At 30.9% G+C, this 14810-nt stretch overlaps 1 protein-coding gene across 1 annotated transcript; it reads right to left on the reverse strand.

Moving 5' to 3' along the window:
* Positions 1-705: 705 nt before the first annotated feature.
* Positions 706-14515, reverse strand: LOC134706330 (reticulophagy regulator 3-like). Its single transcript, XM_063565187.1, has 8 exons — positions 14122-14515; positions 12660-12766; positions 11666-11696; positions 10552-10678; positions 10070-10154; positions 9192-9320; positions 7591-7800; positions 706-6660 (listed from the first exon to the last, which is right to left on the reverse strand). The coding sequence occupies exons 1-8, from the start codon at positions 14292-14294 to the stop codon at positions 6104-6106; spliced, it is 1419 nt and encodes a 472-aa protein (XP_063421257.1). The 5' UTR covers positions 14295-14515; the 3' UTR covers positions 706-6103.
* Between the last annotated feature and the right edge of the window lie 295 nt (positions 14516-14810).

Consider the following 14810-nt stretch of genomic DNA (forward strand, 5'->3'; position numbering starts at 1 on the left):
TCGGACGACGACGACGACAACGACGACGCCAACGACGACGCCAACGTGATAGCAATATACGACGAAATTTTTTTTTAAATTTGCGGTCGTATAAAAATTAGCCAACCATCTAAAGTCTAGTTCAGATCTAATATACTGTTAATCAATTAATTATATGGATTGAAGAAAAACTGCATTTTCATGGCTATTTCATTTCATAGTTTTGTCAAAGTATGCATTCAATCTTACAGAAAGTACTGTATTTTTAAAATTCATGGTTCATGTAAACCTAAGAAATCCCCCAAAAATTAGTTTCCAGAATTATAATAATGAATCCATAGTGCTATAATGATATTATATGTTTTTGATATTGTGACCTGTTTTTCTTCCCTTTTCACACTTGATTAAAGTCAACCTCAATAACAAGTTCTTATATTTTACAAGGTTTATAAGGTCAATATGCCTTAGTAGGTCAATAAGTCGTCAACTTCAAGACAAACTCGTAGTGATCATATCTAGGTTATATCCATTACTCTGCACTGTCAACCTGTTACTTCTAAGCCAAGAAGAGTAACAGATATCACAATTTTAAAATACTCCTATACTAAATCAAATACAAAACTTTATAGCTTCTTACATGAGTGGACAAAATTCTAAAAAAAGAAGCAATTGTTTATAGAAGACATGGCATGAGGAACAAGAACACACAAACATTAAGAACATCAATCTATAAATAATCCTTTATTAATATGTAAAGAGTACATACTTGTGTTAAAATCACTGTACACAACAAAGTAACCACCATAGCAACTATATTTATATATATTAGGCAAAATAACAAACAAAAAAACTATCACAATAGTCTGTATAGCTACTATCTCATAAAAATTAAACGCAAATTCACATTGCTAAAAAGTTGATAAAAAGTCACATCATGGCAGCTAAAAAATCTGCAAATCCCAATAAATATGTTTCATACTGAGCTATAATTTAGTAAATTTAGTATATGTTAGAAGAAAAGGCAATGTTTTCACTTTGTTTAGTCCATCTTAAAAAGTTAACTTTTATGATTTTGAGTTGGGTCTCATATTTCAAAGCAATTTGTGGGAGTTATAAATGGACAGACACTTACATGAACTTAACATAGGCAACGTATTGGCAAAATATAACATGGTCAGTAACCTAAGTGATCTTAAACTTAAAAGTTTTCTCAATAATCAATTTACAATGAATCACAAAATGAAAGTTTGAAGGACAAATTACAGTACACTGAAACACATATAAGTTGAACTATTACCATTTAACTATAAAACAAGGCTAAACAGTGCAAAAAAAGCTTGTGTGATCATGCTTAAACATCTGTATAAAAAGACAATTTTCAATAGGTTTACAAAGAGTTGTCACTATTCTGAAAAGCAGGTAAGTAGTTGGATGTTTTTTTGTTTTTTTTTATCTCTATGACTTAACATATCTATTTCATTATTATTATCAATTAAATTCATTCTTGATAAAAAAAAAATGGTGTATTAATAAATGCTAAAAGACATGTTATTCACTAAAGACTTACAGAAGAGCTGACTATATAAAGTCACCATGCTGTCTTGAACAGTTATCAAATATTTATAAGAGAAGTAAAATGATAAAAAAATCATTAAAATATGGAAAAAGATGTTTTCTTACTTATGCCTCATAATCTTCAGATACAAAATACACCATTGAAATTTTGGTTAAAAAGTCAAGAATAGGGTATATACAGAATATTTCGGTAAATATATTAGGGTTTAAGGTGGCACTACTGTTAATTTTCATATAACTATGGTGAATTTTACTGAGTTATACAAAAAAAAAATCAGATTTAAACAAAGCTCATCTACGTTTCTGAAGTTACAAATATAGCAATTGGTGAAAACCTTTTTGAACTGAAGCAATTGAACATTTTATTAAACATATGCTTTTTTTCTTCAAATGCTTGCCAGCAAATCTGTTATTTTTTTTTAGAAATTTTAGTGCCAAAATTATGAGTAATGGAACCAATTTCTCTTGTTTTCAATATGCACATGTGTATACGAATCTTGCTTTGCACAGATTAGTTTGGTTTTTAAAGTGTTTGCTTTATTGTATTGTGATTTAACTTATCAATTGAAAAATCATATACATCTCTACAAGCTAGTGTCTAAATAATAGAATACCATTGGCAGTTGTTATCTAGGAATAAGGATTCTGAAAGAAATTTATTGGCTTTTTCTGATATGAAGATATTTATATGGTCAATGTATTAACTCCGGTTATCTCAAAGTTTAAAAGTGAAACTCATACTTAAAAAAACAATGTTATTTGACCATGGGTTAGGTATAACAAATACACTTGTAAATTCTGCACACAAAAATAAAAACTTGACCATGAAACTTGTCCTTCAATGCAGTTTATTACAATAATAATAGCACCTGCTGCTTGTTTACATTGTACATAGCAAAATTTAAAATCAGTAGACAAAAAACAAAGGAATAAATTAGAAATATATATATATATATAGGATCTAAATGAATCAACATTGTATACAGTAGAAATGGTGCAATGAACATTAGATCTGGCTAGTGTATAGTAGATACAGAAACAAATGATATTTTGCAAGTATTTAAAACAATTATAGCTTGCGTCATTTGAAATTAATTTGTTTCAAATTAATGGGTTAACAATCAACAACTATAAGCCCCTTAGAGTTTGAAATGCTCGCAAGGTAAAACAATGATAATAAGCTAATATAATGAGTCAAATAATTGTTTCAATCAGGTAGCACTTTTGCATCTAGATCTTGTATTACTGATCACTTTTGCTGCTTACAGTTTCAAGAAAAAATATAACAATTCAGGTCAACAACTCCTATCAGAGTCAATTGATGATAGCAATAATTGAAGAAGTTTTAATGTATTGCTGATTACTTTTGTTGTACATAAAATTGATGATTAATCCATTACATTATCTAAGTTGAAAGGCAATCACAAATACCAGTAAAACATTATCTTTAAAGAGCGTTTCTCCAATAACAAGACTATTTAGGATGTATTGCATTTAAAACTTTCTGAGTATCCAGTATTACTGTTCCAAATTGGGTGTATTGGGCTTCTTGTCCTGCTCTTAATGTAATTAAAATATATAAAAAAAAGAATTCTAAGTTGCTTATTTTTGGAGAAATCACATGTCAATACATTCCGGAATCCAAAATGGTGCCTTCCTTTAGTTTACAATAGTAGACAGAAAATTGTACCCTGATTGTCATCCAATCAGAACCATTAATTCCTAATAATTATATTAGAATTGATATTATCATGCATTTAAATGTAACAGATGGTTAACTCATTGATCAGTTTCATTCATAAATATATGTTATACTGTATATGTATAAACAGCCTTTGTATGCTTCAACAGAACATACAACAATCGTTTCAGTAAGATTGAAAACAACAAATTATAATGTTCAATGAATTTTTCAAGTGTGACAGATTCACGTTTGTTCTAGAATGAACAATTGTTCAATGAAAGGAGTAGGGGCATTAAGGCCTAGTTTTGGCCCAAGAAAATAAAATGTTTGATAACCATTTCAAATTGGCACATAATGTTAAGAAATGCATAGGGTCAAGAAATATAAATTAAAAACAGAAAGATTGTTATCTGCTGACGTCACAATTACGTCATAATATGTATTGTTTTCACAAAAACGAAGAAAAATATAGAATTTATGCAGTTTTCTATCATTATTTCCTTTGAGGAAACATCCTGCGCAGCCGAGAAACAACAAAATAATTTAACAGAAGCTTTATTATAACTATTGTCATAATCTCACCAAATATAAAGTTGTTTCTTGGGTGCGCACATACTTTTTCAATCTAAAATATACTTAAAATTTGATGAAAAAACAAGGAAAATCACGAAATTTAACAAAATATGCAAATAAGGTCATGATTCATTGCCATGGTAACCTGTTTGATGTCATATTTAATTTGTTTTTCTTAGTACCTTATACCTTAGTCAAGTTTTCAGTAATTTAAAAATATGTATGATACCTTTTAAATTTGCAGTAATTTTTGGGCCAAATAAGGGCCTTATTGCCCCTACTCCTTTAACTTCAAGCTGTTATCTACTACTCAACTACTTTAATTTGCTAGTAGTTTTACAACTATTACAATAATATAAGAACCATTAAAGTTTGGAAACACAGTTACAGGACCATTAAAGATCAGTAGACCATTCTTTAACCTGCGAACTATGTGAAATAGTAGGCTAATGCTTTACTTGATACTTTATCTAATATGTTACAACAGATCAATCATTCCTTTTGCTTTTGTTATGTGTGGGTGATCTGTAAGTGTAAAAATACAAGATACTAAAAAGGTTTAAATGACACTTAACTCAAATTAAAAATTTATCACCAAAACATGTGAAATGAGGTATACAAATAAGTTTACATGGCTGAAATTGTCAGCTTACTCCTTAAATATCCAAAATATGACTCTGCCACACAAGACAATAGACATTACAAATTCAAAAAGCTTCTGTGTACTTCAATTTGATTTTTGTTCCGGTGATCTAGTATGAACAACTATTATTATTATTATGATACTTAATGTTTTGAAATAATATTTATATTGGTTTATTTAAAAAATTTACAGTCAGTAATCAGTGGCGGATCTAGAACTTTTCATAAGGAGGGCCCGCTGACTGACCTAAAAGGGGGCTCCAGTCATTCTTCAGTGATTCCCTATATAATCAAACAAATTTTCCCCACGAAAGGGGAAAGCCCTGGCCCTCCTACCCCCCCCCCCCCAACCTTTGATACTAAACAAAACATTTTTCTATGTCTATACAAACAAAATATGGAACACTAAAACATGCCACCTGCTGCAATATATTAATGTTGTTTCAAGGTCAAGTAACAGTCAATGTGTCATGTCACAGATTTTACTTGATTTTCAAGGTCAAGTAACAGTCAATGTGTCATGTCACAGATTTTACTTGATTTTCAAGGTCAAGTAACAGTCAATGTGTCATGTCACAGATTTTACTTGATTTTCAAGGTCAAGTAACAGTCAATGTGTCATGTCACAGATTTTACTTCAGATGTTTTTCATTCAGGTGGAAAACATCAAACTTAAACATTAAAAAAAGAACATTTATTTAATTTTATTTTCTTAATCATTGCTGAACTTATTCCATAAAAGTAGGTGAACATTTGTAATGAAACCACTTAAACACAACATAAAGTTCTTGCCTTTGTCTTGAAATCATCAAAGCTCCAATTACCAATGCATAGATATTTTTAAAAACTTGATATGTTTTTGATGATTAATTTTACTTTGATTGGATCCTATGAATCATTGCATCTTTGAAGAAAATAGGGTCAACGTATTTAGGTTATTTCCAAATTGTTATAATGTTCATTGCTGCTGTCACAAGGAAAGTAACAACTCTGTAATATATTTGTATGTTCAGTGAACCATGATATCTGTTACAAAACCATAGTAATGCATACATTTTATAAAAGTTCAAATTATAATGACATGGAGTAGTAAGATATAAGTTAATGTTACTACAGCATTATGGTAACCAACCTTAATATTGCTTGGACTTGTAAAGGACTAAGACACAAATAGGGGGACTATCTATAACAAAAGGATAGATAAACACATGAAAATATATCCCTTATTGTCATAGTTGTAGGTGGGACATAAAAATCGCCTCAATTTTTCTAATTGAATCTTGGTTAAAATTTCTATCATGAACATTAGGGATAAAGGCAGGTGAGCAACAAAGTCTTCAAGAATACAACCTATATTTTTCCCTTAGAAAAATCCTATATTATATTTAGAGAAGACAGTATTTCTAATTATCCCATGTGAATTTGGAATTGGCCAGCAATTAAATCAAAGGTGTTTACAATGATAAGACTGCAAGTGATGGCATATCATGTACTCCCTTTCCCAATGTAAACAAATGTATAAAAAATGTCAATTTATACTTTAAAATCACAATTTTAGCTTTCAACAGTATTTTTTTTAGAATACTGTTTGTTTCATACAACATAAAGCATTGAAGATGAGTGATTCACAATTAAAAACTATATGCTCAGTTATTGAGTCTTATCTGTGTCCTCTACATCATACTGATCTAGAAATTCAAATTCATCTGCAATGTCATCAACATCACTGTCAGATGACTGACGTCTTGGTGAGGAGTCAAGTTGGTCTCCTGAATGTATATCTACGTCTGATTCGTCTTTCACATATGTCACTTTACTTGATTTGCTGCCACTTGATGAGGTTGCTGCCATTTTGTTAAAACCTGACATTGCTGACTGCATCATGGAGGAGAATGTTTGAGACACGATTGTTGAGGCAATTAAAGCCATACCTGCATCCTGCTGCTGAGGCACAGGTTGACTGGGTTCAGGTGATTGTACCTCATGAATGTCAGGAAACTTCAGATCTCTGGTCAATGTCTCATCTTCATCTTCTGAACTGTCCCCAAAATGTGATGGATGAAACTTCATTGTATCTTGTCCATTTGGGTTATTGTCTGAATTTTTATATTTTGGAAGTGGTGTTTCTAAAATTTCATCGTCTGTGTCATCTAAATAACCAATTGAAGGTAGATCGCCTAGATCTGGTGTAAAATCCTCATCATGATCTGGAAAAACAAAATAATGTGCTACATTATAAAAAGTTTCAAATTGAAAACAAGTTTAAATTTAAAAAAGCCAATCTATGCCATCACAACCCAACATTTATTGATGATCCCTGTACATGTTCAATAATAATGCAGAAAATATAAAAGTTTAGAAATCTTAAGCTTAGTGCTATTACAGAGAAAAACCCTTTTGAGAATCACTCTTAAAACTTAAAGATGTCAAGTATTAAAGTAAAATTTTCAATCGAAATATAGTAAATTTATGTGTTTAAAATGAATGCTAGAGACGCTACTTTTTGTGTCCTGCAGTAACAAAAATGGAGAAGGGATTCCCCAGGCCCTGAATAACTTATTGAGCCTTGAGGCTGAAAAATAAAATGCCATAGTCTGAAACATAGATTTAACTGTTTTAAGTTGAGAAATATCATATACTGTATAACAAAATTTGTATAATCGGTGATGGCATCTGTTTCTCTAAAAAGTTTTGACAATATCGTGGCAAACCTAATCTTTTCTTACCAAAAGAAAAGATGAGTTCACACATTGATTAAAAGAGAGATTGTATAAACTGTCCTCTGGAAAAAATACCAAGGTGTATCAATATTATGTTGATAAATTATCATTCTTTTTGATATTTAGAAAATATAGTTCAATCCAAATAAATGCAGAAAAGTAAAAAGGAATCACTTTATATCATCAGAATAAATAAGTTTGCGTCTTTTATATATAAATATAAAAAGAAAATGTGGTATGATAGCCATTGACAAATCTCCACAAGTGACCAAAATGGCACAGAAATTAACAACTATAGGTCACCATACAGCCTTCAACAATGAGCAAAGCCCATACCACATAGTCAGCTATAAAAAGCCCTGATATATATTTTTTGTCTCAATTCAACACAATATCATATTTAGTTTTAATAATTACCATCACTAAATGAATGTTCTTTAGACAACATGGGTGTGTTAATTGATGGTGAGCCATTACTCTCATCTTCACTGTCAGTAATGGCTCTAGCAAGTGCAGCAGTAGCTTCAGGGTCCAGTGAGGGACAAAAATCATCTGAATCTGTGTCTGTATTGCCATTGTCTTCATCAAAAGAATTAAGACTTGCATCACCAGTTCGAGATTTCTTTCCTGTAAAAAAATATAAATGAAGAAGACTTATGTGCTAGTATGTTTAAGTAGAAGCTTATGTTTAGAGATTTTAATCATCTGGTTTAACCTTGACATACAGGTGCGTATCCAGAGGGGGGTTCTGGGGGTTGGAACCCCCCCTTTTTTTGGGACGATCAATGCATTTGAATGGGGACATGTAATTGGAACCCCCCCTTTGTCCTGGGTTAGGACCCCCCCCCCCCCCCCCCCCCTTTTAAAATGGCTGGATCCGCCCCTGACATAATCTTGATTATTTATGCTTGTAAGTAATTCCCATCCTTCAAACTTTCACTATCTGAATCCCTAGCCTGATTCCTTGACCCCATTACATCCAAAATATAATCGAAGTTGTCCATGTTGTTTATTTTCAATCAAATAATTCCATGTTTTTTATTGTCTATTGAAGTATATTAACACTCTTAATGTATCTTCTCATTCTATAGTCTATAGTTCCTTGAACTTTGCTGTATACATATCAAATAAACAAACTGTATCTTCTAATTTTATATATCTAGATTTGGACATTCCAAATATCAAGCTGTATTACAAACTAGTTTACAGAATGAAAGCAATGCAAATGGTTTGTTATCATGTTTTCTTCTATATGAAAATCTTTAATTCTCATTTTTTGGATTTAGGTTTATGATTTTTAACATAAGAACTTTATGGAACTTACGACAATTGGTAATTAAGGAATAACAGTACTGTAGTTGAAGAGTTGCCACCGTCAATTGTAGATTTGACGGTCGCAAATGCAGTTTTACTGGCGACGCGTAGCGGAGACAGTAAAACGGAGATTTGCGACCGTCAAATCAAAATTGACGGTGGCAACTCTTCAACTACAGTACTGTTATTCCGATTCTAATGCATTACAAAAAGAAAAAATCCGATAAAACTTGAAAAAATGTCTAAATATGTCAAATAAAAAAAATCCGCGAAACTTCTTGAATGATTTTGGCACAAAAACGTCATGGCTAAACGTGACGTCATACAAATGAAAACTTGCAAACTGGATGTTATTACATTACCTGTACGCTTCAAATTCGGATAAAATTACATTAAAACGGCAAATTCGAGGTAGGTGTTGTTTTATTTTCGATTATATAGTAGTAATCGAACATTTGTTGATTCACCAATTCAAAATGGCTGGTCCCTCCTTAGTTACGCCTAGTCAACTGTGGATTTGACGGCAACTTTTAGCCAATGAAAAAAATTGTTACATCCAAATTGCATTAGAATTTCCCATTATTGGACCAATATTCCTGTAAACAGTTTTTGAATGATGATTGACTAACAACAGGTACCAAGTGAAGTCCAAAGGTCATACTAACCCCTTAGACCAACCAAGCTAAAACAGAATGAGTTCTCACCTTTAAATGACCACTTAGACTTCAGTTTTAGTGAGTAGTCTAGTTTCATGAACAATGGTTCAAACTTGAGGTAGAATCTTTGTAGAAGGTTATGATATAAAACACATGGCCACAACATTAAACTAATCACTAAAATAGAAAATAATAAATTATTATCAGTTAAAAATATATAAGTCACACAACTGTCTATTGGAAAGTCAAAAATCAAATGGCAACATGACAATACTTATTATTTATCATGTACATAAATGATTGACACTAGTATTTGATATGATAGCATTTATTTGCACCCTATTACATAAAGGTTATCTAGAGATTTCTGCAAATTAGCAAAGAGAAGTCAGATGGAGATAACTGATGAGGATCCATAGTCATGGACTGCAGGTAGACTAAATAAAACTGTGTCTTTTAACAGTCAGCATTGTAAACTATATATTTTTATTTTATTACTTCTTCCTATTCAATCCAGTAACCCAATTATATGATTAAATACAAATATCAGTTCCTGATAACATTTCATTATGTTTTAAACTCTATTGACAATGAAATTACTGATGTTTTTGAATAGAATTAATTATTAAGATTTTGTAGATGTTTTTAGATTTTGTAGATGTTTTTAGATTTTGTAGATGTTTTTAGATTTTATGTCATTTGGTTTTTTGATAGGAGTCTCATTGGCAATCAACCCACATCTTCTTATTTTCACACAAAATAGTATTCACACATTAAAAAGACATATTTCATATACATGTAAAAATGATATAATCTTAGAATCACAAAGAGTGATACTTCAATAATGATACAGGGCCACCTATACACATTAAAGTACTTTCACAGCTATATCAATGAAGTCAAAATGAGGGTTATGCCCAACTTACCAGTTATATACGACAACATTAATCCTGGGATATAATGACCCAGTACAGCCAGTGATATGAAGAAAATACAGCTTACAATACAAAACTGTAACAAGAAAATTAGCATCAATATATTAGCTCATAGTATTGTTGTTAATATACATGAGTTTTCAGGGCATATTAGATGTAAAGAATATCACTTATTATATACATATACATACTACCCAATTTCAAGGAACTTTAATCACTTTTCTTTCTTTTAGTTTGAAAGTACCAAAAGTTGGGTATGTTGTTGACCTATCACATTGTATCGCACACATTGCTGGTAAATTATCACATTGTGATCAGCTTAACGCATTCACATGGTGACCCCTATGGATCCGAATGGGTTCATGAAATTGTGCCTATTGTTAATTATGACACCTTCTATTAATACTGTTTGGTTTCAATATCAAATATTAGGTTCAAAAGTTATACATGTAATATCAAAAGAAACAGCTTACCAAAAATCTGTAATTTCTTCTAAAAGACAGGCAACTATTTACAACTTTAGCAAAGGAGCACCATATTTGAGCAAGATATTTACATATTTCTGGCACACTCAATAAACGAGGGTGAACAGGTGTCCAGCTAAAAAATATAAAACAAAGGCAATCAATGGTTGAATACATAAAACTTTATTACGATTCTAGATGTTGACAAATATTTTAACATTAGATTTGATGAGCTTAATTCAGTGGTTGTCATTTGTTGATGTGTAATACATTTGTATATTTGTTTTTCCTTCGTTTTTTGGTACATAAATTTGTCAATTATTTTACATTAGTCATGATGGGGCCTTTTATAGCTCACTATGCAATATTGGCTTTGCTCATAATGACATTATTGAAGAACGTATGGTGACCTATAGTTTTTAATTTTCTGTGTCATTTGGTCTTTGGTGGAGAGTTGTCGCATTAGAAATCATACCACATCTTCTTTTTTTTTATATTTTCACTGAATTTAAAATCATATACATGATATACATTAACAATAAAAATCTATTTAACAAAGATGTTAAATATTACCTGAATATTTTGACGATCATTTAACCATATACATTTGTACATATTTTGAAAACTGATAAAATCATTCACGTTGATATGAACAGACTGAAACCTCATACAAAAATTCCCTTAAAAATGTAATGGTAAAGAAGGCAACATTTAGACTATTGAGAACAGGCAGCTTCAAATCCAAAGTAGGTCACTCTAACCTATTCATTGACATCATTTGTGTTGTTATGTGTATTAGAGTTCAGCAACATTAACTTCAATGGATTAACAGAATTTTTTCAAAAGGCTGTAAGTTGTCAGAACAATCTCAGGCAAACAGGCTGTGACTTGCATAAAAGTTTAATGTCTCCTCCAGTTACAAAATTCATTCTAAACAAGTACTTACATGTGCAAATTTTTTTTTTTAATGACATATTATGGAGGCTGTCTTTCAAAATTTTAAATACAAATATTTCATAGTCACAGTCATTGCACTAATGTTGTACTAAAATTCCAAATATTGATCTCCCTTTTTTTCAAATTTAACATGTGTAAATGTTTACTCCACCAATAGTGTACAAACCTGTCTGGATCCTCTGGCTCTTTTGGTGGAACTGGAAAAAAACACAGAAAATTGATTGAGTTTATTGTCTTATTAATATTCAAAAAGAGGCTGTGCCAATATGCAGTACATTGTATTAAACATTTACACAATGTTGATAAGGATAGTCTAAATTTGAAAATTTAAACAAGATTGGTTGTTTTCGTAAGCAAATCCCCACTTGTCATGCTGGTAGATCATAGAACAGGCAGACTGCAGAATGTGATTTACTGTGAGATCACAAAGGTGCTTAATATATGTATAACTCATGACTGTCAAGCTATTGACCAAATAGTCATTCTGTATATGTAATTCCTTGTACAGCCTTTAGACCATTCACATGCAATAACCCACAATGCCTAAAATGTCCTTAATGGTGTTTTTCAGTTTGAAATTATGTTATCCGAGTGCTTATATTACTTGAGTATTGCTCAGTAAAACCACCGAGCAATAGATACATGTAAGTAATTCTTCCCCAAATTAACATCCTTAGTTTATTAATCATGTAGATACTGATTGAAAGCTTAAGCTGATTACAAATCAATGTATCATACTATGTGTAGTGATTCAGGATATTATTTGATTGTCAGATGACTTTTAGTGTTTATTTCGACAACTTAAGCTGGATTGCTTACTGTGGATTCATTTATTTTCATGGTTACCAATTTTTGTAAATTAAGAAAAACCTACATGTTCGTGGATATTTAATTTCTTGGTTTTGCCGAAGTCTGCATACATGTCTATAGAAAATGTGTTGTTGGTTGAAATATACAAAGATTGGTAGTACAACGAATAATAATAAATCCACAGTATTTTGGTTGATAAATAATCAAGAAATCAAACAGTAAAAATTGAAATTTGGCCATTGAATTCAAAGTTAAACTGTATTATTAGGGATGCATTTTGATTCAGCTCTACATGTTAATTTAGGGTTACAAACATTTAACATGTCTGCTTTATATCAGAATATAGGTACCTCTAATCTCTGGCCATATCTTTCTCTTCCAAGTCCGTATAAAATATGAAATGATCAATCCTGTACTGATAAGAAAAAAGATTCGGCCACCAAATACTGTAAAAAACCTACAAAATTAAATCAAATCTGACTTTAACAAATACACTTTTCAAGGTTTAAGCATACTAGTACTCTATACATTGATACATGTACATATAAGCGCATATTACATATATACAGTATGTTTCATGCAATTTCAGAAATTTTAAAGAAGTACAGGTACAGATATATATATATATCTTCATGGTACAAGTACAAAAAAAGTACTACAGTACTGTATACGTAGTAATCATTAGCTGCCAATGAACAGCTGAACACTGAATGTAATGCTGAATCATATCATGTGTACAAGAATTCACCATAAAATCTTAGTCTTATTTTGTTGTATTGGACATCTCTGACATGTTTATGTTTTGTACAGGACCCTTTTTCAGAACTTGTAATTTCACATTAGCACCTCACAGTCACATGATTGCACTCTTCTTAAAGATATTACATTGAAGATAAGTTGTTTTTTTATTGCCAACATGGCCAATGTGCTTTAGTTATTGTATTACTATCTAACTATAGAATAAAGAAAATTTGTGTTTTTTTATTGTTCGAAGATAAAAACAAACATAAAAACACAAACAGCTTTATTTTTTAGCCTTATGTGATTATTTTACAAAATGGATCGATGTGATGAATTTTATCATAATGATCAAAGACAGAGTATTATTCATCTATACAAGGATTTGTTTAGTAAGACTATACAAATCCTTGGTCCCTAAGCTTAGACTTGTAAACAAAAATTCCAAACAGCTACAACAATGTATCAAACTCGTCACAATATGTTAACCAATCGTAAAAATAATTGCCTTTCATTTTTTTTCAATTACAATCTTTATATTGGTTAAACTCCTATCAACATAACCAAGCTAAATACTTGTAATTTACTTTCACCAAATCAACCAAATAAACTGTGTAAATATCAATAAACATTTTATCTTTAATAAATCACATTGTTTTGGAAGCAAATGGCCTGGTCTATATTACAATAATCATGCAAATACCTTTTCAAATAAAACACAACATAACACATAATAGCCGAAAGGAATCTGTGACGTACCCATCCTAATTACAGAAGTGGGAAATACAGATACAGAAATTAATGAGAGCAATCATGAATTAGGCAAATTTGTCCAAGGTTGAACAGGTATATTCTATAAGAACAAAGGCAACAATGTATGTGGCTATTGTACTGTTGAAGATTTGAATTTTGTCCTGTTGGACCTCACAACAGAACTGAGAAAGAATTTTAATGTCTTCTGTTGTCCATTTTGTCTACCGAATAAAACACCAAGTTGCAAATTATTTGTAATCCTTGACTTCTTTATTTTGAAAGCTAGTTCATGTCAAATGCTATTTATAAGTTAGTTCTTACCAAAATATAGCATGAATAATAATAAATAACACTGCACTTCTTCTTGGACTTTCCCACACAAGTAGACTTTGGATTTGCATCACAAAAGGTTCAATCGGACTAAGAATATTTTTCAATATTTGTTCACTGTGTCTATTTAAACTATCTCCATTGGGTATTATAGGGTTATCCATATTGCTTGATTTGACCCAGTAAATATGCTGCTTATGTTTGTCAACAAACAGGTGCCATTTTTGTTTTGGAAATGACGTATTCTGATCATGTGACTACGACTTATAAACATGTAAACTTTGTAAATCAAACAACGATTTATTATTTATATCGATGAACAACTATTTCAAATTATTATCAATTATAGAAAATCGGATTGTTGTCACCAGTCAGCCTAACCTGGAAATATTAAAAGCGTGATCAATGACGTATACGGAAAAGTATAAATCCGGTTTTACAATTATGTTTTAAGGGTGAGCTCGACTCCAATCTTGACTAACTTCGATATTTTTTTGGTAGGGATGTGCCATTTTTGTCTCAAAAAACGTACCCATTTTAACATAACATTCACTGAAATTCAGTATATCTACCTAGATCTATAGTTATATAAATATTTAAGAAAGAATGACCTATTTTATCATCTCATCATCATCATCTTCCAATAATGGTCAGGAGTCGTAGACGACTGTAAATATTGA

This window comes from Mytilus trossulus, chromosome 2 (genome assembly GCF_036588685.1).
Source record: "Mytilus trossulus isolate FHL-02 chromosome 2, PNRI_Mtr1.1.1.hap1, whole genome shotgun sequence".
NCBI lineage: Eukaryota > Metazoa > Mollusca > Bivalvia > Mytilida > Mytilidae > Mytilus > Mytilus trossulus.

Bases quoted from the DNA above. Each gene is read 5' to 3' on its own strand.
- LOC134706330 (XM_063565187.1), bottom strand. From the start codon at position 14,294: ATGGATAACCCTATAATACCCAATGGAGATAGTTTAAATAGACACAGT. The intron at 11,697-12,659 runs GTACCTATATTC...GTTTTTTTCCAG, and splicing joins GATATGGCCAGAGATTAGAG to TTCCACCAAAAGAGCCAGAG. The intron at 10,155-10,551 runs GTAAGCTGTTTC...TTCTTGTTACAG, and splicing joins GAAGAAATTACAGATTTTTG to TTTTGTATTGTAAGCTGTAT.